Here is a 26,400-nt window from a genome sequence, read left to right on the forward strand (position 1 = left end):
TAATTCCGTACAACCATACAGATTCAGACTGAAAACCAAATAATGGAAATGGTGGGAAAGAGAACGAAGTTGAAGATTAGCATAATTTTTACTTGATATCGCGGATAAGAAATATTGTTAATGAATGGTCAAAGTGTATGCCAACATCTATCCTACATATTTAGGCGCGCAACTTTAAGAGCGAGTACAAACACACACCGCCTAGAACGGTTTAGCTCGTCTGTTTGAAAAGAAAAAGAAAGAATAAAAAAACTGACTATGATGATGAATAGGTTCTTATTAATTTTTTGCCGCAATGAGAACGATACATAACTAAGAATAAACTTGTAAACTGGGGAATTTACCCCGTCTAGCGTAAAGATATGGGTGGCTTATTTAACAAGCACCACCAATTGGTTATTAGATATTGGGTCTAGATCCAGCATATGAGTTACCATATGAAACTAATATGTAATATTATCCGTGGACTCTACTGATTATAGAACACATATTGGAGGGTAGGTACTCCCTGACATTTAACAATTAAAAGGGGGTTAATTAGATCTAGATCCAATTTATGAGATAGCAAGTAAAATGTAGCCTACACTACAATAACACTGCAGGTCCTTGATTACAGATGTAGAGAATAAAGACAGTTACCTTCTGACCGACACCACAACTAGTAGGGAGGGGGAGACAACATTGGAGATATGTAGTCGAATTTGCACAATAATAGGCTAACACGACACCTTTAAATGATTCAACAGCTATCACAAGCGATATCATCAAAATATTCAACGAGAAAACGGTAATTTTATGAAATTCGCATGCATAATAAGTTTAAAAGGTAAAAAAAAAAAGAAAAAAAAAGTTCATATGATGCATTGAAGGCTACACACAGGCTATACCAGGTTCACTGACTTCAAACATATCCATGTCTCTCCACTAGACAAGAGGACTCTAAAAATATAAACACAACCTCCTTGTATAACAAGATATAAACACAACCTCCTTGTATAACAAGATATAAACACAACCTCCTTGTATAACAAGATATAAACACAACCTCCTTATATAAACACGACAATCGGTTGTGGTAGCAGCCTATTTCTAACGCCCCTGCCTGACGATCTGATGAGCTGGGATTCAGGATAGGCTCAGGCTCAATAGTTTCTTGTAGTTTTTGCAACATTACTTACTAACAAGCACTTTTAAAACAGCAAATCTAATAATAAGAACTTACATAGGGTTTTATGGTGCCAGTCTTCCAACCACCGGTGCATCAACGTTTATGATCTCGTAAACAAACTAAAATCAAGCGAGTATTGGTATTGAAGTTAATTGCTTGCTTTACAAAATAGGACTGATTATAGGCCTACACAAGATTATTTATATGAAACAAAGAAAAAAATGTATACTAAGGATATATAGGCCGTAAAGAAATTATTTATTAACATATAAGGTAAATTACGGTTCAACTGTAGCCTTTATATATATATATATATATATATATATATATATATATATATATATATATATATATATATATATTATATATATATATATATATATATATATATATATATATATATATTATATATATATATATATATATATATATATATATATATATATATATATGGCTGTATAGTAATTATAAGGGTTAATTTGGCCTTCCCTCTCAGGTAGGGCATATCTGTCAGGGGTAACCACCCACTAGAATGTCTGCCATTACCAATGCACCACTCGAAGATATGCAGTGCCATTGTAGTGCAAATTATATTTGGTATCTACTTTAAGGGCTGCTTTCCTGGTCCCATCAGTACACAGGGAACCCCTGTGTCCTACATAACCTACAAGATCTGTTAATTGTATACATTCATAGGTAGTTTAACTTATGGTATCACGACACATTCCATGTTAATTAATTGTCAAATCTACATTATCGAAGTACTTACAAAACTGTAATGTATTTGATTTCTTCTTGAAAACCTTATATATCTTCAGTTTTTCCGATGTCTAGTGCAGTAGACTACAATAATCAAACGATATGTAACTATAGACCTACTCGTTTCTATACACCTTGAGTAGCAATTCTCTTAAATATTTTGGACGCTCGGTTCTCATAACATTTATACTTTATTCTAGCTTTAACAGCCAGCCAGTGCCACTCAATTAATATGAATAATAATTTCTCGGCCTGGGACACATTTTATCAGTCTTGCTCCTCTGTTTATTACGTTTCATAATTTTCTAAATTACTCTTTGTGTAGACTTTAGTAGATGGCCAAGTTAATCATAATTTTTACATAATATTTATTCAGATACTTCCCCCCCCCCTATAGGTTGTGGTGTCCGTCCGGGGTAACCACCCACTAAAAGGAGTGTCATCAGCCTTTCAACACGCTAGAATGTGCAGTCCTATTGTAGAGTAAATTTTACTAGGTTTCTCCTTACTTCTTAGATTCAACTAACCGGGCCCCACAACTTTTCAGTATTATGCCAGGAGGTGGGCTATACCCACCCGCCATATGTCCGTCACTGGTCAACCTATAACCAAAAGAGTCCAAGGATATATTGCATATATAGGGTCATCTGGAATCTCATATACTGGATCTAAACCGCACATATGACAACCAATCAGCGGTACCTGTTAAGAAAGCCACACATATTTTCGGCAGGTTGGGGTCAGCCTTCCAAGTTAACTAGTCTTTTTAAATACCACCAGGGGTTACGGTTGACATTTTATTTAGTTTCATGTAAAAAGTCAAATACGGAAACCTTTGGGTTACTGAACCCCTCAGACTATGGAAATTAGAGAACCGGTGTAATGGTCTGTTCCCCACCCCCGGTCCGAAATTCCCCCAGGGGGAAATATGGTCCAGGATATATATCCCCCCCCCCATGGGAACTTTGTTCCAGGATAATATTTCCCCCTCTGGCCCAAGATTTCCCTTTTGCTTGGTGGAGGTAACTATTTCGGACGGGGGAAAAAACAGACCATTACACCGGGTCATAAGTCATTTTTTTTTTAAATTCTAATGTTTTTAGAGTGAGCAGTTCAACATTACCTCTTACCAGTAAAGTTTGTGACCTGGGAAGGGGGTCCGCGGCTTAGGGGTTGTGACCTGGGAACTTCTAGGTTAGGTTAGGTGGGTTTGTTAGGTTCTGTACCCTTTTATATTTTGTGTAAAGGGTATATGGAAAATGCTTTAAAATACAAATGTTAATATTATCGTAGCCTTGCTAATGTTAGCAATGGTATCGTAACGTTGGTAACGATGCATAACATTGTGTGTGTATATATATTATATATATATATATATATATATATATATATATATATATAGATAGATAGATAGATAATGTAAATATATATTCCTAATACTTTGTCAAACTTACCGTTGATTATTTAATTCATCAAAATAGATTCTCTGTAAGGGAGGGTGGGGGAGAAATGGCCTAGGGGAGGATATCTTAGGGCTGAAATTCCCTCTGGGGGAATAACAGCCCGGGCTGCTTTTCCCGGGGGGAAATCTATCCTAAGCTAATTTTTCCGGGGGGAATTTCAGTCAGGGAGGAAAAATCTCCTGATACACCGGTTACTTTCTAGGTCATCAAGTAAATGCTTGGAATTTCTTACCACAAAAAACACTGTTAATTTACACAAGAATTGGCCTACTCAATTCCTAAGAATTTAAGTTGGCTTGGGCATAATACTGTCATATTTATGAAATTAAAATACAGTAAAGATCAACTAAGAAGACTAGGTTTCAGAACATTACCTAGTAGCTCTGTACATAAATAAGCCTAGCCTACGTAAGACGAGTCTAATAGCACGGTTATAGTCATAAAACTAACATCACATTCAAATACAATAAATAAATGTTAAATATACCAGGAAAGACTTACCCAGCCCTAATGCTACAGAAAGTTAACGGATTTGATTCTCCACAAGACCACAACGTTGGTCACAAACAGATAGGTAACACGTTCCTGCGCTGACTGACGTTTCAATTTCAAATGATGCCGTAAGCTGAACAGGCAATGCCAATTTGACGATTTTATGAGTACGACAGTTGTACGACACTTTACTCAAAAATGTGAAATATCCGTGTAAAACATCACTTCAGTTTATCCACGGATAATTTCCAGATAAGTTAGATAGCTTAAAAAAATAATAGTTTATTTTATTCTCCGTTCACGTTAAGGTTTAATGATCGTACGTTTGGAAACTAAGTATACTGTATGGTACTCCTGACTCTGAGGACTGAGCCTCTGACTTGTAAGGAAGGGCAAGCCGCAATAGCGCAGTTTTTAGCAGATTTTGAAGAGGACAGTATTAATTGCCCACAGATAGTCAGCATTCAAAGCCGCCCTCTATTTTTTTTTCAACCAATCATCATAAATGGGAGACCTCTGCGTAGTATATTACTTTTATAATGATTTGATTTCTGCATAAGTAAAACGCCATTATCACATTTTGCTCATTATTACACTGTATTTATTTTGAAAATGAGTTGTCATCCAATTAGTTTGAGCACACTCGCTGATGTTTGATAGGTCTTCAAGAGGCGAGGTTTCGGGACCGCAAGCGTGGTGTGCTTACGCACTGTCATCTCACGATGCTTAACACTACACTACACACACACATATATATATATATATATATATATATATATATATATATATATATATATATATATATTTCTACCACACCCAAACCCCCAATCTTTAGCTCTCATGGATGGTGAGGTTGCAAACACCGCAAGAAACTATTTAGCTTGAGCGGGTCTTGAACCCCAGTCCAGCAGATCGCCAGTAAGGACTGATAAGCTACCACAACCCTTAATCATCTTCCAGTGATTTGAGTTATTTAGATATTCAAGGCATAAATAACTTCACTTGTAGGCCCACAAATAATGGTGGCCCTGTCAGGATCTGGGAACCTTGAGGATATTGAAACTCAGACGACGAGGATTGTCTTTTATTGCAATTAAAGTACAATTCAGTGACAATTTATTCAATGGATTACATCTTTTTTACATGAGCAGATTCACCTGGATATTCTATACAGTCTCCAATTCTAAAGGCAAAGTTTATTGTTAATGACATAATGTATGGTTTGAACATCAACTTATATATATATATATATATATATATATATATATATATATATATATATATATATATTGTATATTCGTATATCAATCTCATTAAAACAAACAATGAATCTGCTGGTCTCTTAAATGTAAATCACTCGCAACAGGCTGTTTGACAGATGTGAAAACCGATGGTAGCTTCTGTGTATCAAGTATACGGGGAATCTTGAAGGAAGGGGTGGAATAGATCGTAATCATTCGAAAGAACCGCTAAAACATATAAGAGACAAATGAATAAATTATGCAGTGCCTACTATTAACTTCAAATCATACGAAAGTGATAAGTAACGAGAAATAACAACGTTATTTAAATCAAACCTAAAGTGGGCAGTATTCGTCTCGACTACAGGTACAAAGAGCAAAAGGAATGGAATGAGTATACAGTACATAAAAACTGTGGACAAAGCTAAAAGACTATGCTTAGAGAACTCACACAAAACGTTTTACACAATATATTTTTCTCTTCTATGATTTATACAATATGGTTACACAATTCTATGATATTATGAGAATAAGGGTACGGCAGCTTGTGTGATACCAAAAGGGCGAGAGCGAGTGCAAGTGGATGAAGAAGAAGAAGAAGAAGAAGAAGAAGAAGAAGAAGAATGAGGGAATCGTCTAAAACTTGGTCTTGGTTCATATGTTCGGACAGAGAACACTAGGCAAAGACGACAACAGAGCTCCACCAGCTGTCAAGTGATAGTTTTTCTTCTTCGTCCACTTTTAGGTAAGACAGGACAGTTGCACGTTCTTCTAAAAGGCGCAAGGGATACAGGGTGGGCGGAGGGACATACTCTAACTATAACGTTATTTGGTTCATGGACTTCTCTGACCGAACATATTCAGTAACTGAAATGGAGAACGAAATCAAAAGTATTTCCCAGCCTGAAACACCAGTTTTGTAAAGCGGTGGAGACAGATGTTTATCACAAACACATGCTATTCGAACCTGAGGGGAGACTGAATAAAGAACGACACAGGAAGGACGAAACTTTGGTGAAGGAAGGAAGGAAGGTGACCAATAAAATAGATGGGAGAGAAGATACAAGCCACGAGGGTCCAAATGAGAAAAGGAGCAATCGTTGTACTGCAGAATTTATGTCTTTTGAACTTATCATAAAAAAAGGAAATACAATATGCAAACACAAATAATCCACTTCTCTAAGCATACTTCTTGAGATGACGTTCAGAGAAGGCAATAATATTTGATTCTGTAATGTTTCCTAAAAGCGAAACCCTACGCTGCCATCAGAATGATATGTATGTGTGGTCTTTTAAATCAATTACTCAGAAGAAAAAAAAACACCAACTCACTGGAGATAAGTTACAACTTATTCAAATGCAATGGGAGATTTTTCTACAGAAACTACAAAACCGGAATATTAAAAAAAAGAGGCAAATCAATGTTACTTGTATCAGAAACAATGATAAAAAATATTTGAATAAATAATGGAAGGCACAAACCGAAGGAAGTAGAAGGGAAGGAGAAAGGAAGAGGCTGCCTTAATACAAATTCCAAGGCCTATTGCTACTGTAGTATTTCCCCCAATGCACAGTAAACTCTTTCCATTGCATTTTCATTGTAAATCCCGACGCAAGAGTAATACACCAAACAAAAATATTTTACGAACTAGAGGGTTAAACTTCGTGCGACGTGAGATGGAACGTCAGAGAGAGAGAGAGAGAGAGAGAGAGAGAGAGAGAGAGAGAGAGAGAGAGAGAGAGAGAGGTGGGTGTTGGTTTGGCTGGGGGAGCAATGGTATCAACTTTCATCGAAAGGTTAACTAAGTATGATTATGGACACGGGGGGGACTTGGTTTTTTTTTTTTTTAGTTTTCCTCGTTTCTCTTCGGAAAGGGAGGTCTTGGAGACGTCCTCCACCTGAAACAATGAAAATAACATGCTTGGTTATCTCTTTAAACTACTTGGAAGTCTAAGATCAATTCAAGTTCACTTGGCAATTGCTGAGTATTTCAAAGACTCTAACGTCAAAATTTGACTATTTAATGCATTCAGAAATCTGCAATGGTCTAGTCTTTAAATTAAAATGAACACATATGACCAAAACAACAGATATTTAACACAAAATAAGTCTTCTGTGTTTATATATATATATATATATATATATATATATATATATATATATATATATATATATAAACAGTACATCACTGAAAATGAAAATGCAAATAGACAAGTATTGTATTCTTTGTTGTTAATAAAAATGAAATAACCATGATGATTTTCAAAATGTGCAAGTATAATATATATATATATATATATATATATATATATAGAGAGAGAGAGAGAGAGAGAGAGAGAGAGAGAGAGAGAGAGAGAGAGAGAGAGAGAGATAAATATATATACATATATATATATATATATATATATATATATATATATATATATATATATATATATATAATCATTCTTTAAACGTGAAAAAATGGTCCTTAGAATTCTTAATAAATCTATAATTTTCCCTCAACTAACACCAAAACACTCTCATTAACAATATAATATCGACATAAAGAAGCCAGCCTTTTCTCATTATTTGTCCAAAATATGTTCTCTGGATGCTCTTTAAATGATTTCTGGAGTTCCATAGCTCTCCCCAAGGAAAATATTCAGCATGAATTACATAAATGGTAAGGTATAAAAAGGTTTTTTATGTATATTTATACGATTCAACTCAATTAGTTTAGATACTCTTTTAATCAATTCAAAATTATTCTTTCAGTGAATAGAATAAGATTGAAAGCTTAAATACATCTAGTTTCTCAATTAATAATTAAACAATTTCATATGTATTATCAATTTCTTACTTGTAATATAATCAAATCCAGGTTTATATTGATGTTCTCCGAGAAATAGAAAATGGAAACCTTAAGTAAAAACTGAATTTAGAAAAAAATTCCATTGTAACCAAACGAGAGAAAAACAGGCATCATGTGGCAGCTTTGAACGAGCAACCACCACGCCAGTCTGCATAGTTAGCAAAATGTGGTCTGGCCAGTTAATGTCGGGATGCTGAATGAGTTAATTTACTAAGAGTGGCACAAAGAACAAAGCTTTCAATTCATTTGCTACGGTTGCTCAATCAAAAGCTTTGCTCTCTTTCTTCTGCTTTGTGAACTAATTCGGATTTGGACAGAAGTCGAAGGATTTACTATATTGATTTAAAGTTTTCAGGCATCCTGAGGAGAGAGAGAGAGAGAGAGAGAGAGAGAGAGAGAGAGAGAGAGAGAGAGAGAGAGAGAGAGAGATATGCTCACCTCAACCCCTCATTCCGAGGAACCCCGAGGGAGCTCTCTTATCCATGCTGAGCTCATCGTCGGTCTGTTCGTCGTAGACGGATTTTTTGCCTCGCATTCCGAGGAATCCTGAGGGAGCTCGCTTTTGCTGCTGACCTTCGGCTGCCATCGCTGAGAGGACCTGTTGAAATGATAAAAAGCTTTCAGGGTTTTCAAATAAAGAGGAACTTCTCTTGAGATTGACACGAAAAGTAAAGGGATGAATAACCCAACACTTACAAATTGTTATTGTCAACCATTCCGGCACCGGAAGGTACAGACACGTATAGAGAGTTTACTTATAAAATCATGAAAAAGCTAACATTTATGAATAAAATATTTAAAATCGGAAGGTACAGAAACGTAAATAGATTTTAGTAATAAAATCATGAAAAAGCTAACCTTTATGAATGAAATATTTAAAATCAAGTTGATCTTATATCACTATACGTGCATTTAGGTCTATCCATTCATACAATACACTGAAATCCTCTCATAATTCATATTTTTTACTTTATATAGATAATACCCTGGCAACTATTCTTTAAAATTAAATAAAATTTATTGATAAAGAAAAAAATGGCCCATCGTGTTAATCGTTCACTTATTCCACCTTCCTTTCAAATTCCACCCACTATTAGTTCACCGAGATGAATTGTTGCGAAAAGGTTAAGTAATGACGTGGACATTCCATCTTGCAGAAATTTATAGGAATGCAATGCATTCCAAGTACTGTATGCCATTTTCTTCGGAAGCATAATACTGACAGTTTTCTTAAATATCTATTCCGGCTACTAACAAATGTGGTTTCCATAATCAGTATATCACAATTCAGATTCGAGTACTACAAACCCTAATTTCATAATAACAGCTGTAACAATTAGAAAAAAAATTCAGCATAAATGTAATAATACTGAAAACCACACTTTAGTTTTTTAAACAGATGTGTATTTTATAGAAAAATTAATCAAAGTTTCGTCATTTATGTTAGCGTTTTGCACAACAACAACAACAACAATAATAAAAGCCACTGACTCAAGATTTTTTTTTTTTTTTAGAAAATTCTTCGACTTATACTCATGCCGCTGATCTCTTGATTGATAAAGATAGAATGGGCGGCGATGGATGGGGGGGGGGGGGGGGGTAATTGCCTCCATAAAAAAGCTCTTTAGAATTTTGGCTCTACCATTAAAAATTTTTCGAGGCTAATTTTTTAAATCGACAAAGTTATTAAAATTTCAGAGTAGACCGAGAATAGGAATATATATATACAGTATATATATATACATACATACATACATACATACATACATATATATATATATATATATATATATATATATATATATATATATATATATAGTGTCCTTATATTAAATCCACTGTGATATTTTCTGACTTATAATGGATTTACGAAACTAGTTATTGAAATTGAAAGTCTCTTCCTTTCAATCACCAAATTAGGACTGCTAATGTTGGGTACTTTCCAGATATCCTTACAATCTAAATATTACTTAATATCCATAACTTCTGGTCACTGTAGCTCGGTGTCATCACCACTGACTTTCCAATAAGTTTACTCCAGCTCGGGGATTGACAGATTTTCACTGATACACGACCTTACTGTCAATTTGAGTTTTGAAGTTATGAAATGTTTGAAAGGTGTATAGGTTAATCTGCCTGAGTCTTCGGTAGTTCCAACAGTTTAATGAGGGTATGTATGTATGGTTAGTACATTGTCCGTAATGAAAAAGATTTAAAGCAGAACAAATCAGCAAAATTTCTTCTATTATTGCTTATTGTGAAAAATATGCTATTCTTTTAAACCAAAACTATAGCTTCATCAGGGGAGAATCTTGAATTTACTTGATTTTTTCAGAAGAGGCAAATGTGGTCTTCATAATCACATTTCAGATTCGAGTTCTGCACACCCTAATTTCATTATAACCACTATAATAACTAGAAAGAAGTTCATTAATGAAGGAATACTGGCAACCACACTTGTTAACATGTTTATTGTAGAGATCAAAGTTCATATAAAAACTGCTTTATACGGGGCCAATTCAAAGACTGTATTCGGAGAATGAACGTAACATTTTTCTCCTTAATCGGTCATTTTTTCTTAATTAAACTGAGTTTGTAAACTGAAAACTCCGTTAATTTACGAGATTTTTTAAAAATAACATTAAAAGTTTTCACTTCTACTTTCCTGCAATTATGATTGATTATTATTACTATCATTATCATAAATGGTTTCTTAGAGCATGGCAGAATATCAAGTGACACGTAAACGTTATTTAATAGTGCCTAAGGTTGTTCAACTAGGAATCTACCAACCTCACACTTGGAAAACTTTGTTCGAAACTTCGGTCGAACTGAGTAAATGTTGTGGGGGCTTGCAAGGTAAGTTAAACTTTTAATGACTCCTTTTCAAAGGGACCTTCAATTGACCTTGATGCGAAGGGAAGTAGCCCCCTCTACAATGTCAGCGGCATAATTTTGCAAGGGAAAGATTTTAATAGTGAAAGCGTTTGAATATTCATTTGAACTTGAGAAATACTCCAAATTACTATAATTTAGTTGATAATCAAAATAGTGGAAGAAAATGCTTGTATCATTATTGAGTTTCATCTTCAATGAACAAACAAATCACTAAATTAATATAACTTAGTTTGTTATTAAGATTTAAAACTAACGTTGCGTAATTAACGGAACTGGAATAATCTCATTAAAATAAGGGGAAAATAATCAGTTGCTAGAGTAGGCTTATTACTACTAAACAACACAATCCAATAATATAATCTAGTGTTTTTTCTTTTAATATGTGTACCATGAGGATAGCATATAAACGAATACACAAAAACAGAATGGAAATTAATATTAAACAAATAACTACTAATTATTTTCATTTTTTAGATTGAGAAAAATACAGTACATTTATATAAATTACAACTTGATTATGTTGCTCTGATTCAGTGCAATAGCTCGACCAAATTATTCAATAGGTGTTTATTAAACGCCAACTCAAGATTTCTCTCACAGATCCGTTACAATCTCAACTCTAGCTCATTTGTCAGTAGGCCTACTTTCGATTTCTTAAGCCTAAGATTTCCAGTCTTATTATCATGTATCTATTTCATTAACATTATTACGCTTTCCTCATCTATCTGATAAAATTTTCCATCTACAGGTTGAACGTTGAATCCTGATATTTTTAACCAAAGACGCTCAAGGAATAGATTATTCAACTCAGTACAGCAAATAGATAGAATGATTAAAAATAATTCTAATGCTAATCTGAAACTATCTGAAATTTAATTTTTTTTTGCTACTCTTTGAAGAGTATTTTATAAGGTACTGTAACATTACATAAATTTCGAGAGAGAGAGAGAGAGAGAGAGAGAGAGAGAGAGAGAGAGAGAAGAGAGAGAGAGAGAGAGAGAGAGAGAGAGAGAGAGAGAGAGAGAGAGTTATTATTATTATTATTCCTTACCTCAATAAGAGCGTCAACTTCTTCATCGTCGTACTTCTTGCCCCTCATTCCAAGGAATCCGGAGGGAGCCTTCTTGCCTCGCATTCCCAAGAATCCTGCAAAGTCAGCATGGATTACAATAAAGAAAAATGTATTTAATAAAATTAATTCCTCCAATAAAATGAATGTAGTACCGATATACAATAAGGTTCCAAGGGGTAAGCTGACAGAATCAGCAATTATATGCCCAAGTAAAGCTAAATGTATCCCACACCCACTGGAAAATTAATGATCTGGTAAAAACTTTGAAAAACGTAAATTTCATTGTGTAAGAAATCTCTACGCTATAAACAATGGGGTTTTGCTTCCTGGTGTGTGACCAATTCAGTTTAGTATAATGATCGTGCATTGCGTTTTTCAAGAGTAATCAATTAAGAAAAAATTTCCTGTCATATACACAAGGAACACTTTGTATTGTAGAGGCTGATAGAAATGTTTTTGATAAAGGCCTAACGGAAACTCTCCTGACTTGCATTTGTTCTTACCATACTCACAGCCCATTGCCTGGTCCTCCCGAGTATCAGACAAGGTGGAGACAGGGCTCCATCGCTGAGCGTATATATATACAAAGACTAATGAAATGCCAGCAATGCGTAGCCTTATAAAAATGCAATGTTTTTTTTTTTTTTTTCCTTTTAATCAAACGACTTTTTCCATGGAGACAATAGGAATAATATGGCAACGGCCATTAAGAATATAGAAATAGTATTCTAATCTTTTATGAACAAGAAAAGTAACTAATAACCAACATATATCTTCTAACCTGAGGGTGCCTTCTTTCCTCGCATTCCCAAGAAGCCAGAGGGAGCTCGCTTCAGGAGGGCTTCGAGTTCGTAGTCAGCAAAGTTGTTTCCGTAGACTTCTTCGTCGCTCTTCTTGCCTCTCATGCCAAGGAAACCGGAGGGTGCTTTCTTTCCTGCAAGATAAGAAACAAGTGACTAACAATGTAGCAGTAACACGCAATAAACGGTTGTATTTCTACGTGAATATGTAGGCTAACACTTACCAAACATTTGGGTGAAAACTAAAAAAAACAGATGAGGTCAACATATAGTCCCTGGAATATTTATAGGACCGGGTAGGGGGCTAAGAACCCTACCATATACTGTAATTAAATGTCAAAACAGGTGACGTAAGAACTTGAATCACTCCCAATAAAAGGAAAAAAAAAAAAAAACACGGCAAAAAAATATCTCCACATACAACTTGCATGTAAGCTATAGATAATATAAAGAAAAATCAGAAGACAAAACAATAAGAAAAAAAAAACCCCAGCACCAATTAACCAGCATACATGAAGTAAATACGCCTATTATACACATAAATATGAAAATGAAAACAAGTACTCAAGAAAAAAAAATCCCAGCAGCATAAAATACAGCAGAAGGAATGTAAGGCATTGCTCATTATAATTAAACGTCCAGAGTTTATTTATCTTGCCAGTAACCATCGAGGCTGATTCAATCTAGAGAACTGCTCCAAAGAGCACATATAAACACACTTTCACAAATCAAATTCATTTTAGTTTGGTAAATATGTTTTCGACTGGTATTTTCTTACCCCATTCAGCGAGGAAACATTTCGGTAATGAGAAAGAGAGAAATTACATATGCTATTCATTGACAAAAGAGAAATTACGTCTTCTACTCAATAAACAAGTTTTATTAAAGGAATAACTCAAGCGTTTGTAGAATGTGTCCCGATGAATGCTAGAGTACCGAAGTTTGTTGAGACTTCGCTACAAACTTTGACGCAAGCAGTTCAAAACACTTGAAGGAGGTGGGAAGGAGGAAGACTACCTTCCTGCAACTAGTACAGGTCATTCTGCTAAATAACTTAGATAATTAATTGATCTATTTTCATTAATGTCCAGAATTATCATTCAAAGGTTTAAAGGCCACTCTTGAATGGCAGATTGATTGATTGATATAAAGTTTTCTGGCATCCTGACATCTGAGGTCATTGACGCCGATATCATTTATTTCATATAAAACATAAAAGAATATTCAATTAAAACCATAAAAGTTAAGATGTCATTATAAAAGTTAATTAGTTTTCAGAAGACCTGCTTCTGAAATAAATCTAAAAAGACCGCTCGCATAGTAGGAGACATCATGAGGCAAGGGACAATGACATTGCCCTATCAAGCAGAAAAATGCCCAACAGACTGATGATATTTACATATGATCGGCACCCTGGCACCCTGTCCACCCTAGAACTAGGACCGAGGGCGGCCAGGCTATGGCTGATGATCACTCAGCAGATAGACCTATAGGCTTATCCAAACCCTCCACCCTTAGCTCACAAGGATGGTCAGGTTGCAGCGACCAAAGAACTTATGAGTTCAAGCGGGACTCGAACTCCAGTCTGGTCATCACTAGTCAGGGACCCTACCACAGGCCACCATAACCCTAAATATATGTACCCCCATACTATACGGTTGACTCATTTATTTACCAGTTTCTGACGAATATATTCTTGAATAGTAGTGTGTGTACGCAGCCCGTCAAAAATGACGGCTCAATATTAAGATGCATATGCACAAACACGCATCCCCTCTCAAAGGGTATGGCCAGTCCCTGTCCTCCTAGCAAAGGGATGAGGCGATACCGAGTAGTTATATGTATGGCAATGCCGCTGAGTGTGACCAGAAAGTATATATATATATATATATATATATATATACTGTATATATAGCTAGACATTTACTCTTTATTGTATAGGGGAGATTATTTTTTACATCCACATTCAAAACTACTGCTGTCAGCGAAATTTAGTGTTTATTACGGTCAAATAAGCAGCTGTGTGCAGGGGGATCGAATTGACAAAGAACGAATTGGACAGGGGCAGTCCCTCATGCAAGAGTCGACTTAACGCAGAATAAAAAAAGTTGGAAGGGAGTAGGAGGGGAAGGGAAAAAAGATTGTCCAACCCCGGAAGGGGAAATTAGAATTGTTTCATGTGGCAAAAATATTGATCATGGAAATCGGAATCAAACAAAATTCAGGGAGAAGTTTTAAGGTTTGGCATTTGAGGGACAGAAAAAATGAGTATTATAAGGCTTTCTATGATTAAAACTATGTCATCATCCAGAAATCGAAACTGGAACGTTAATTTTTTTTTCACCCATAAAATCTAGATTTTTTAAAGAGAAGGGAAGAACTCTAAGCAATGCTGAAAAATGGCGATTAGGACATGAGCCTGTTTTAGTAGGAAATTCTACGAAGAGCAGATCAACTCGGTTGACAGCCAACAACGACCCTTAATTAAAGGTTTAATGGTTGCTCATCAATGACAAAGGAAAGGGACAGTGACAATGCCATAGAGACTGACCATATATACAGTGCATATGATCAGCATCCAACCTAACTCTCCATCCAAGCTAGGACCAGGGATGGTCAGGCAATGGGTGCTGATGACTCAACAGGTAGATCTATAGGCTTCCCCAAACTTCTTAGCTCACAAGGTCGGTTAGGTTACAGATAGTACAAAGAACTGTCGAGCTTGAGCGGGTCTCAAACCACAGTCCCAGTCCAGAAGATTGCCAAGCAGGGACATTTTCAATAGGCTACCACAGCCCTTGCAGTGTATATGAATGAAAAACCCGGTGAATAGAACGTGTTCTAGAAACAATGTCGCCTTAAATTGAGGAATATAATCAAGAGATACTGGAATGCAAACAGTTCTATTAAGTCTTATACTGTATAGGAAAGCAAAGGGCGAATTTATAATGTCCTTGCTCTCGTAGAAGTGTTTGGTATACCAGACTCTTTAATCTACATAATCAGATAATATAGTCTTAAATCAGGTATTACAGATGACGTAGTTGGAATTTGTAAACTGGATGTTACATAAGATACTCTCAAATGTAAGATATGAATGATATAAAATCAAATTGAAATGTGAATCAAAATATTGGAGAGAAAAGTTTCAAAAGTTTCAGTTAAATGTCTGTGCATACGCAAGCCAAGGCACCAACTAAATGTCTGTATGTACACAGGCTAAGGCATCAAATAACGCTTGTGTGTACGCAAGCTAAGGTACCAACTAATGTTTGTGTGTATGCAGGCTAAGGTACCAACTGACGCCTGTGTGTACATAGGCTAAGGCACCAACTAATGCCTGTGTGTATGCAGGCTAAGATACCAACTAACGCCTGTGTGTACACTGGCTAAGGCACCAACTAACGCCTGAGTGTACGCAGTCTAAGGCACCATTTAATGCCTGTTTGTACGCAGGCTAAGGAAATCACTAACACCTGTGTGTATACAGGCTAAGGCCCCAACTAATGTCTGTGTGTATTCAGGCTAGGGCACCAAATAACGCCCGTGCGTACGCAGGCTAAAGTACCAACTAATGCCTGTGTGTACGCAAGCTAAGGTACCAATTAACGCCTGTGTGTACACTGGCTAAGGCACCAACTAATGCCTGTGTGTACGCAGGCTAAGGTACCAACTAACGCCTGTGTGTACACTGGCTAAGGCACCAACTAATGCCTGTGTGTATGCAGGCTAAGGCACCAACTAACGCCTGAGTGTATGCAGTCTAAGGCACCATTTAATGCCTGTGTGTACGCAGGCTAAGGAAATCACTAACACCTGTGTGTATACAGGCTAAGACCCCAACTAATGCCTGTTTGTATCCAGGCTAGGGCACCAAATAACGCCTGTGCGTACGCAGGCTAAGGTACCAATTAATGCCTGTGTGTACGCAAGCTAAGGTACCAATTAACACCTGTGTGTACGCAGGCTAAGGCACCAACTAATGCCTGTGTGTACGCAGGCTAAGGTACCAACTAACGCCTGTGTGTACACTGGCTAAGGCACCAACTAATGCCTGTGTGTACGCAGGCTAAGGTACCAACTAACGCCTGTGTGTACACTGGCTAAGGCACCAACTAATGCCTGTGTGTATGCAGGCTAAGGCACCAACTAACGCCTGAGTGTAAGCAGTCTAAGGCACCATTTAATGCCTGTGTGTATGCAGGCTAAGGAAATTACTAACACCTGTGTGTATACAGGCTAAGACCCCAACTAATGCCTGTTTGTATCCAGGCTAGGGCACCAAATAACGCCTGTGCGTACGCAGGCTAAGGTACCAATTAATGCCTGTGTTTACGCAAGGTAAGGTACCAACTAACGCCTGTGTGTACGCAGGCTAAGGCACCAACTAACGCCAGTGTGTACGCAGGCTAAGGCACCAACTAACGCCTGTGTGTATGCAGGCTAAGGCACCAACTAATGCCTGTGTGTATATAGGCTAGGGCACCAACTAATCCCTGTGTGTACGCAACCTAACAGGTGAAAGCTGGAGTGGTCTGAAACTTGAATTTGATAAACACTGATTTCTAGGAGAAAGTTCAGAAAGCGAGCTGAAGACAATGGCTGGAATAGTCTTAGTAAAATCAATGAATTTAAAAATAAAGTTTCAGCTCGGTCTTGTCAGCAACTGCCTAATGGTCTCCTGTGTCAATAAGGTTACCATTTCAGTCAGGGCTTTAGCTCTTTATATGATCATTCTTATTGGAATCAATAAATTTCATATGAAAACTCTAGCCAACTCCTGCCTTCACCTACTGACTTGATGCCAGCTTGGATGTGGACGAGTCAGTTGATGGAGGAAATGAGGAACAGCATGCTAATGGATCATCTGCTTAAAGGAGAAATAACAGACAAAGAAATGTAAGATGAAGAGTCAACCAATAGCAAGATACTAGGAATAGCCAGCCAGTAAATGAAACCATAAAGAAGAAACAGCAGATGAAGAAAAAATTGCCGAAAAGCCTACTGATGAAGAGGACGTTGAATAGCCAAATAACAAATGAGATGACAAAGAATAGTCACCTGACGAAGTAAAGAACAACAAACCAAAACATCAGCGGATGTAGAAGACGACCCAAGAGAGTCAGATGATAGAGTAAATGCTGAAATAGGTCATATTGTCGATGGATAGAGACAATTATTTGAGGGGAAATCTAAATGGAAACAGACAATCAACAAACAGGGTAACAAAAACTCTTTATGGGTGGTAAGGAGAAAGGCAAGACCGATGAGTAGCTAATCCACAATGGTTCACATGCAGATTTGTTAATCAAAGAACTATAGAAAATTTAAGCTTTAAATGTTTGGGAGAAGGGTGAATTCATATTTCCTCTTGGGAAACTTGAACAGTCTTAATGGAAATATCTCTGTGTTTCTGGATATTCAGTTAAATCCTGGTTATAAATAAAATAGGTTGCGAAGTAATCATGCTAAATTACCTTCGCTTCCGTTTTTGTTCCACATTAGACTTAGATGTTCCTTTATGCCAGAGTAAGAAAGAACACTGGATGTGATGCATTTACAAATGACTGTGTTCTCGGCATCAAAAGGTACTTAATCGATACGGGAGGCAATAAGATTTGCATGGCTCTGAAGTATATGGCAAGTTAATAGCTGAATGGTACAATTATGTTTGTTTACATGGAAGGTTGAGGAATACAGGAAATTGATTCGTATTGGTATTTGTGATTGAAGGCACTGGAGGATGGCAGACTACGAGAAGAGGCGAGCTCCAGAACAGGTGAGACCAAAGAAAGGTTTCCGGATGTATACAAAATATAAGGAAGAGGATTGATTGCTATACAGTACTGTACTTTTCCGGAGGGAGGACAAACAGTGCTCCTGTATAACTAATAAAATATACTTGGGCAAGAACTATATTTTAGAACCAGCACTGAAGCAGAGGATTCACATAAATTCTAAAAGGTCACGATGTCAAAAGTATTCCGTTAAAAATGGAAAAGAAGAAGGAATAGATCAACCACCTTCAGGGAAAGTGTTCGCAAGAAGCTGCACAATGCATGGAAGGCCTTGAAAGCGAGACTCGTAGAGATAAATCTTATCAATGGCAGTCTTTTCGCACTAATGGTTCCACAGTACAAGAGATGCAACTTAGCATATAACACCGATTTAAAGAGTTCGTGAAAAGATAAAAATATCTTGGTCCAAGTAATGAAATCAATGGGTATTAGAATTGATAAATATTGCTAACCTCTTTGACAGAGGGAAAGTTCTCTCTGTAAAATCCGGCCCGTCCCCTTCTCTCATATATCATACGAATTAATGCGTAAATGTATCAAGTAAAATTCTGTAGTATTTTTCATAGAAGGGTTGGTACTAATTCTTAAAAGTAATGTTATAAGATTAAATTCTAGTCACATTGATGGAATATATTCTATTTTATCATATATAATTTGAAAACCGAGTTCACGAATTGCTGTGTCGCTATGTTGAAAGTACCGTGAACAGGATTTCGAGTTGAAGTAAAAATGTTATGAACCAGTATTTTACTGCTTAAGAATCTTCAAGGAAAGTAAGCTGTTTGATTATGAATTATTAAATAATTTTAGGCAAATAACAAAGAGAGAGAGAGAGAGAGAGAGAGAGAGAGAGAGAGAGAGAGAGAGAGAGAGAGAGTTTCTCGTCACCTTTCAAATATAACTATTTGTGCATTGTGTATGATATATACTGCTAAAAATTTGCCCCCCCCCCCGAAAAAAAGTAAGAAATCCTGGAATAACTGTTGTCAGGCATTTACGGTTTTAAAACCGGATACATTGACCTTAAGGAGTGATAATACGGTCACCAACCCGTAAAAGATAATAACCAAATATGATAAAAATTACGGTTGTCTGTATTGCTATATGGTTGAGAACCGAACATTTTTACGGAGAATTTCCGATTAAAATTACGGGTTTTTAGGTGTATATGTATAGACCTTAGGGACTAAAAAATATATAACTGCATTACTCAACAAGTAATCGTGCAGTATGGATAGATCAATTAAAGGAGCCTATAAACATCCAAATGAACAAATTGTTAGAATAATGGAATATCCCTGAACTCTCTACTCTCCTCCATATTTCCACACACCTATGATAAGCCATTAATGACCATAATCCCCACGATCAACCATTTGTATCACAGTAGAGCCAGCAGACCTTCCACCCACACTTAGAAAACTATCCTGGACAAAATTAACTTCAAGTACCTTTAAGCATTCCAGACTTTCATTTTGTATGTAAATGGCGCGAAAACCTGACCAAACTTCCATCTCATTAACAAGAATTAATTGCAATTAATGCTTCCCTCTGCCTTTGTTTCTGGCTGGCCTAAATATCTCAATGTTGTTCAGAGAGCCTGGTGTTTTCCATTACGCTGTCGACTCAAGTACGTTGTAGATTGTATTTTTTCTTTTGATTTTTATTTTCTGGTACTGGGTACTTCATGTTAAACTACCCTTTAAGACTTTATGGACAGAAGTAAAAAAAAAAAAAAACACCATTATTCAATTGAGAAGTGTTTCTGAAAATAAAGCCTGAAATGCAAAAACTAACATTGTTGGGAATAGAATATGAAAGCCTAGTGCACTAAGTCTATCTAACTACCATGGCCCTTCCCCAAATTTTGGCGGATAGTCGACATAGAAAAGGAAACAAAGAAACAACAGGGAGATTTTTCCTCTTCGTTCCTCCTTGCGTGACGAAGGACTAAGCTGAGTTTGGTTGGTAGTGCTAGGGGCCACAGCCCATTAAGTATTACACAGTGAACATTTAACCAGATAATTAGAAGAAGAAGAAGAAGAAGAAAAAAAAAAACTGGCAAGAAACTTTGGGTATTATTGTGATGATCAAGTCTAATTGTTGAACGTGGAAAGTTCTTCACGAGCAATATAACCTGTGTAGTTGTAGTCATTGGTTAAAATTTTTTTGCTTTTTATTGGACTTCTCATTGTTAGTCATTGTTCTGTGCAAAAAACGCTTTTAAGTAGAAAGCAATATAATGTGTTTATTTTTTCAAACCTAAAAGAAGACAATCCTGTGGCAATTCCATTTCTTTTTAAAATCCTGTTTAATGAACATGTTACGAAATCCTTGATGTTGTAGACAAATGTAACAACAATGAATGAAATAGTGAAATAGCAAATCATATTCTTAATACCGGTATCATTATTCTGGAAATTGCAAGACCTAAAGGGAATCTGGATAGGGATTTTCTAATTTCTAAGACAAGGCAAATTAATTTTGTTACTTTTTACATTAATTCATAGGATCTCTCTCTCTCTCTCTCTCTCTCTCTCTCTCTCTCTCTCTCTCTCTCTCTCTCTCTCTCTCTCTCTCTCTCTCTCTCTCTCTCTTCATCACAAGGTACTCATTAACTTAAATGTGTGAAAACACAATCATAAATAGGTAATATGCAAACATACGTAAGCATTTTAAGGAATTCTTTTATTGAGAAATCTGAATCGCACTACTGCTCCACAAATGTTTTCTTTGCGGTTCCGTAGACAAAGAAAAAAAGCAACACACCGGGACAATGTTTTTAAAAAGTGCTTTTCAAAAATGTAAGTCAACTGATTCACCATTCATCTCCAAAAATAAAGAGGTACTGTAATTATATCATTATATTCAAAACTTGTTGAATTAATGTTGTATTTTTAGCATATAATGATAACAAATAACTCAATCTATAATAATCAAAAGTACATTTAGTGTCTATTAAGTAATGTTTATTCTAAACCACTAAAAGGTCTCTCAATAACTGTGAAACAACCCCGTGAATTCTAGCCATACTTAAATATTCATTGGTATACAGAACAAGCCAGAAAGCAGCTACATGAAGGTAAACGCTTAAAACCAGAGAACACAAGCATTCGCAATAAATAATGACAACATACTAAAAAGACTTTGGTGGTCCTTAGGAGTTAAAATACACAATGCAAGAAAGGAATATGTTATCAGGTATCATTTCCACAAGCCAACATTTTTTTTTGCAAAAATATAAGTCTTCTAACTTACTGTATTTCCTTTTATAACCCGTTATTATTATTATTATTATTATTATTATTATTATTATTATTATTATTATTATTATTATTACTTGCTAAGCTACAACCCTAGTTGGAAAAGTAGGATGATATAAGCCCAGGGGCTCCAACAGGGAAAATAGCCAGTGAGGAAATGAAATAAGGAACAATAGAATATTTTAAGAACAGTAACAGCAATAAAATAAATATTTCCTATATAGACTATACAAAATTTAATAAAACAAGAGTAAGAAAAATAAGATATAATATTGTGCCAAAGAGTACTCTGAAGCAAGAAAACGCCATGGTATAGAGGCTTTGGCACTACCCAAGACTAGAGAACAATGGTTTGATTTTGGAGTGTCCTTCTCCTAGAAGAACTGATTACCATAGCTAAAGAGTCTCTTCTAATCTTACCAAGAGGAAAGTGGCCACTGAAAAATAACAGTGCAGTAGTTAACCCCTTGAGAAAAAAGAACTTTTGTGACCTTAGTGTTGTCACGTGTATGAGGTCAGAGGAGAATATGTAAAGAATAGGCCAGACTATTCAGTGTATGTTTAGGCAAAGGGAAAATGAACAGTAACCAGAGAAAAGGATCCAATGTAGTACTGTCTGGCCAGTCAAAGAACCCCATAACTCCCTGGCCAACCTACTACCCATTATTATTATTATTATTATTATTATTATTATTATTATTATTATTATTATCTAAGTTACAGCCCTAGTTAAAAAATATGATGCTATAAGCCCAAGGGCTCCAACAGGGAAAAATAACCATTTCAGGGGAGGAAATGAAGAACTATTCCCATTTGGTTAATTTTCAAGCATAGAGTACATATTTTCTTACGCTCATTAATCCAAAAGTCATTATCATTATATCATTTGTTTCATGTAACCCTCAAATAAAATAAAAATTAGAGTCTCACCATGAAAAAAATAAAAGTACTACACATACGAACACATACACAGACACATATATACAGTATATATATATATATATATATATATATATATACATATATATATATATACATATATACTGCTTTAGACCAAATTGATTTTCAACTTAACAATTTCAGGAAGAAAAAAAATATTCCTTACTTGAATAAGGAAACTCCACATTAATATACCAATATCTGAGAGAGAGAGAGAGAGAGAGAGAGAGAGAGAGAGAGAGAGAGCGTTGTTGCTCTCTTCATACTTTCGCAAATCCACAACAGCCTATAACACTTAAAAGGGCTTCTCTGAGAGTGAGGACCTCAACCCACGCCCAGGAGAATGGCGGAGGAATCTTAAAAGCTGTTGTGAGTGCCACCAGCCACCCCAGGGACAATGGAAAAGGGTACAAATGGTGAGAAAGGTACAAAACACGAACTGAGGGCATTTCTCTCGTTTCCTCCCTGAGGTAATCACACCAAAAAGAGACAGGAGTGGGCGGAGAGGTTGGTCGAATAGGGGGGAGGGGGCTTGTGAAGGACAGATGGATTTCGCTTGATTAAGTTGTCGTGAAATGCTGATGTTGTCTTCAGCAGTATATAGGATGGCTCTCTCTCTCTCTCTCTCTCTCTCTCTCTCTCTCTCTCAATCATACAATTTGTGATGAATTCGTTCACTAACAGATTGCATACAGTGTGCAAGTAATAACTCTCTCTCTCTCTCTCTCTCTCTCTCTCTCTCTCTCTCTCTCTAATCTAATCTAGTTTTTTGGAATTGCTATCGCTAATATGCAAAGAACACACACCATGCGTATGCCATACATATCTATCAGCAGAAAATCTAGATTACACAGGGATATTGTTAATACAAGTACAAAATCATGGTGTAGAGAGAGAGAGAGAGAGAGAGAGAGAGAGAGAGAGAGAGAGAGAGAGAGAGAGAGAGTCTAAAAAAATTATCTCTCTTGGCTAATGTCTGGGCAGTAATAATTACTCTATAAACATTTTTAGTTACTTAAAACCATGGCACGACAAATGAAAGCGAACTTAAACAAGTATACAAAGTTTTACAGCGATAATAAATTACTTCAAAGTTGTTGACGGACGGAGCACAAAAAAAGGAAACACCCGCATCAAAAAAAGAAAAGAAAAAAAAAGAAACATCAAGACAAACTTTGTTAAGTTTATGTTGTAATGATGAAAGTTTAGGAGCTTTCAAAAATCTTCGTTTTCCTCTTGTTACTTTTAACATAATTATATATATATCTCTCTCTCTCTCTCTCTCTCTCTCTCTCTCCCCCCATCTCTCTCTCTCTCTCTCTCTCTCTCTCTCTCTCTCTCTCATTATTTCTTATTTTTCAGTAGCAGCCATAACACCATACAAATGATTGTACATTCAAAACATCATTATGAAAAATATTTTTGTTTTTCAACATTTTCCTAGCAAATGGCGGCTCCGAAAAAAAAAAAAAAATTTCAGTCGACACTGCCACATTGATATTTTCAGTCTTGTGTCGGGGATGAACCTCAATGAATTTAAACTTCCACAACATAAGCTGCTTAATAGACCATAGAAAGCTCACCAGCATCAAGCTTGGCCAATAATTGGGTAGAGCGGTTTTCACGGTCGCATGTCCTTGCAGTCATCAATCATAGTTATTGACAGTGGACCTAACCATTGATTAAATAGTCCAACTGCAAGGTGGCAGTCTGCACAGTTATTGGCAGAGGGCCAAGCCTTTTGCTATTAAGCAAGACTGCAGGACAGCAGCTGGCGTAGTGAAGATTACAGAGATGATAAGCGCGTTACGACTGAGATGGTGTGTGCATGTGTTGAGGATGGGTGGTGGGGAGGGAGTTAGAAAGGCTTAGGAGGAGCCTGTTAAGGGGATGATATTGAGAGGAAGGCAGGGAATTAGATGGTGAGATAAGGTGAAGGGTAATAAGCAGAGACGAGATTTGGTGACCCAGGATGCCTTGGACAGAAGGCACTTGAGAGCGCGCATCACGCAACCGATCCCTTAATGTAGGGATAAATATGGGAAAGAAGTCACCAGCAATTCAATTAACGTCCATAGACATTTACACCATTCACTCCCATCTTGCATACACTTTTGTACTTCTGGATTGTCCTTCCTTTCCAATATATCTTTAACACTATACATAAAAAATATTCTAGGCCTTCCATTTTCCTACCTCCTAGAATCTATAAACTAAGAAATTTTTTTTTTTTTTTTTTTTTTTTACCCTATTGTATCTACTCTTTTCACATGACCGAACTGAACTTTTTTACCACTTCTATGTATCTCCTCAATTTTGTTCACGCTATATAACACTTCAAACAAAGATATCATCTCAACAACTTCAACCATTCTTCTTTCCCTCGCTCTCCCCATCCTCACTTCATTGCCATAAAGGAGTTTTGGTTCAACAATCCCTTAATTTCCAGAGAAAAATCAAATCTTTTACTAATCATTTCCACACCTCCTGCTACCTATCTTGCTTCGCCTATTCTGGGACCCACATCTCCTCTCATCTTGCCTTCATTTCTTAAGCTAATCAATAACATTCTTCTAATATTCACACTAACATACTAAGTTGAGTTACCTTTGAAAAATATATCTATATATTTGAATTAGATTATGCATATATATATATATATATATACATACATATATATATATACATATATATATATATATATATATATATATATATGTATGTATGTAAGTATGTATATATATATATATATATATATATTTAAAATTTCATTGTTCAAGTAACTGTTGCTAGAGAAGTTAGAGGGTATGGGTGAATAGTGCAGTGTGTGTAGGGGATATCAACTCAATGTTAATTAGATTCATTATAGATGTATAAAGTTATTATCCTTTAGGAAGCTTTTTTGGAAACGTGGTTCACGATTCAGCAGTTAAAGGATTCAAACATTGTATTAATTTTTCCCTGGAGCTACCATCCCTTAACAAGCTTAATGTTTAAAAGAAATGCGAAAAAGTAGAACTTCACAAGATGTACATTTATGAAGGAAAATAGAATGCAATGGGAAAGTCTGTAAGTATTTCCATTTGGTGAGACCGTCAAAATCAGCATTCAAGTAAAAACCTTCATGCAAACCACTGCTCGTTAATTAAGCGTGGAAAGAAACGAAATCTAATTTAGTTGGGGGCTGAAGTAAATTCAGGGGGAAGTGTACAACAATATAAGATTTCCTTGTAAAACGGAAACGAATCTTTTCATTTGCTCAGTTTCGAAATGAATTACAAAATCTAAATTACTTTCAATGTAGGGCAATGGACTCTGCCCTCATGAGAGGTTGAAACTAATTGTTGAAGGTAATTCTTGAAATTGAGAAGGCATTTTTACTTCAAAAGAGTGTTAAGAAGGGATAGAGAAATGATATCTTTGAATAAAAACGTTTAGAAAATACAAACCTTATGATAGGAACAATGAGAAATACAGAACATACTAGTAACCACAGTAATTGGGAAACCGACTGAAAGTTTCATTCATAAAGAAGACGAGAGAGAGAGAGAGAGAGAGAGAGAGAGAGAGAGAGAGAGAGATAAACAATTATGACTCTGGAACTAGATAAAGTAAATCTCACGTAGTGGATGATATATGGATCACACGTACG

The 26,400-nt window shown here is 36.0% G+C and overlaps 2 protein-coding genes across 3 annotated transcripts in view; both read right to left on the reverse strand.

Moving 5' to 3' along the window:
- Positions 1-4,001, reverse strand: part of LOC137656811 (gastrula zinc finger protein XlCGF57.1-like) — a 150,374-nt gene extending 146,373 nt beyond the window's left edge. The window contains exon 1 of the mRNA XM_068391134.1: positions 3,892-4,001. The gene's annotated coding sequence lies outside the window, so the exon portion shown is untranslated. The remainder of the gene's footprint in view (positions 1-3,891) is intronic.
- A 1,986-nt stretch (positions 4,002-5,987) lies between these two features.
- Positions 5,988-26,400, reverse strand: part of Tk (Tachykinin) — a 414,212-nt gene continuing 393,799 nt past the window's right edge. For both annotated transcript variants that reach the window (XM_068391163.1, XM_068391154.1), the window contains exons 3-6: positions 12,730-12,882; positions 11,928-12,022; positions 8,417-8,576; positions 5,988-7,022 (exon numbers count right to left, since the gene is read on the reverse strand). In XM_068391163.1, coding sequence (XP_068247264.1) covers positions 8,418-8,576; positions 11,928-12,022; positions 12,730-12,882 — 407 coding nt within the window. In that variant the 3' untranslated portion in view covers positions 5,988-7,022; position 8,417. The remainder of the gene's footprint in view (positions 7,023-8,416; positions 8,577-11,927; positions 12,023-12,729; positions 12,883-26,400) is intronic.

The sequence above is a fragment of the Palaemon carinicauda genome, chromosome 1 (assembly GCF_036898095.1).
Source record: "Palaemon carinicauda isolate YSFRI2023 chromosome 1, ASM3689809v2, whole genome shotgun sequence".
NCBI classification, from domain to species: domain Eukaryota; kingdom Metazoa; phylum Arthropoda; class Malacostraca; order Decapoda; family Palaemonidae; genus Palaemon; species Palaemon carinicauda.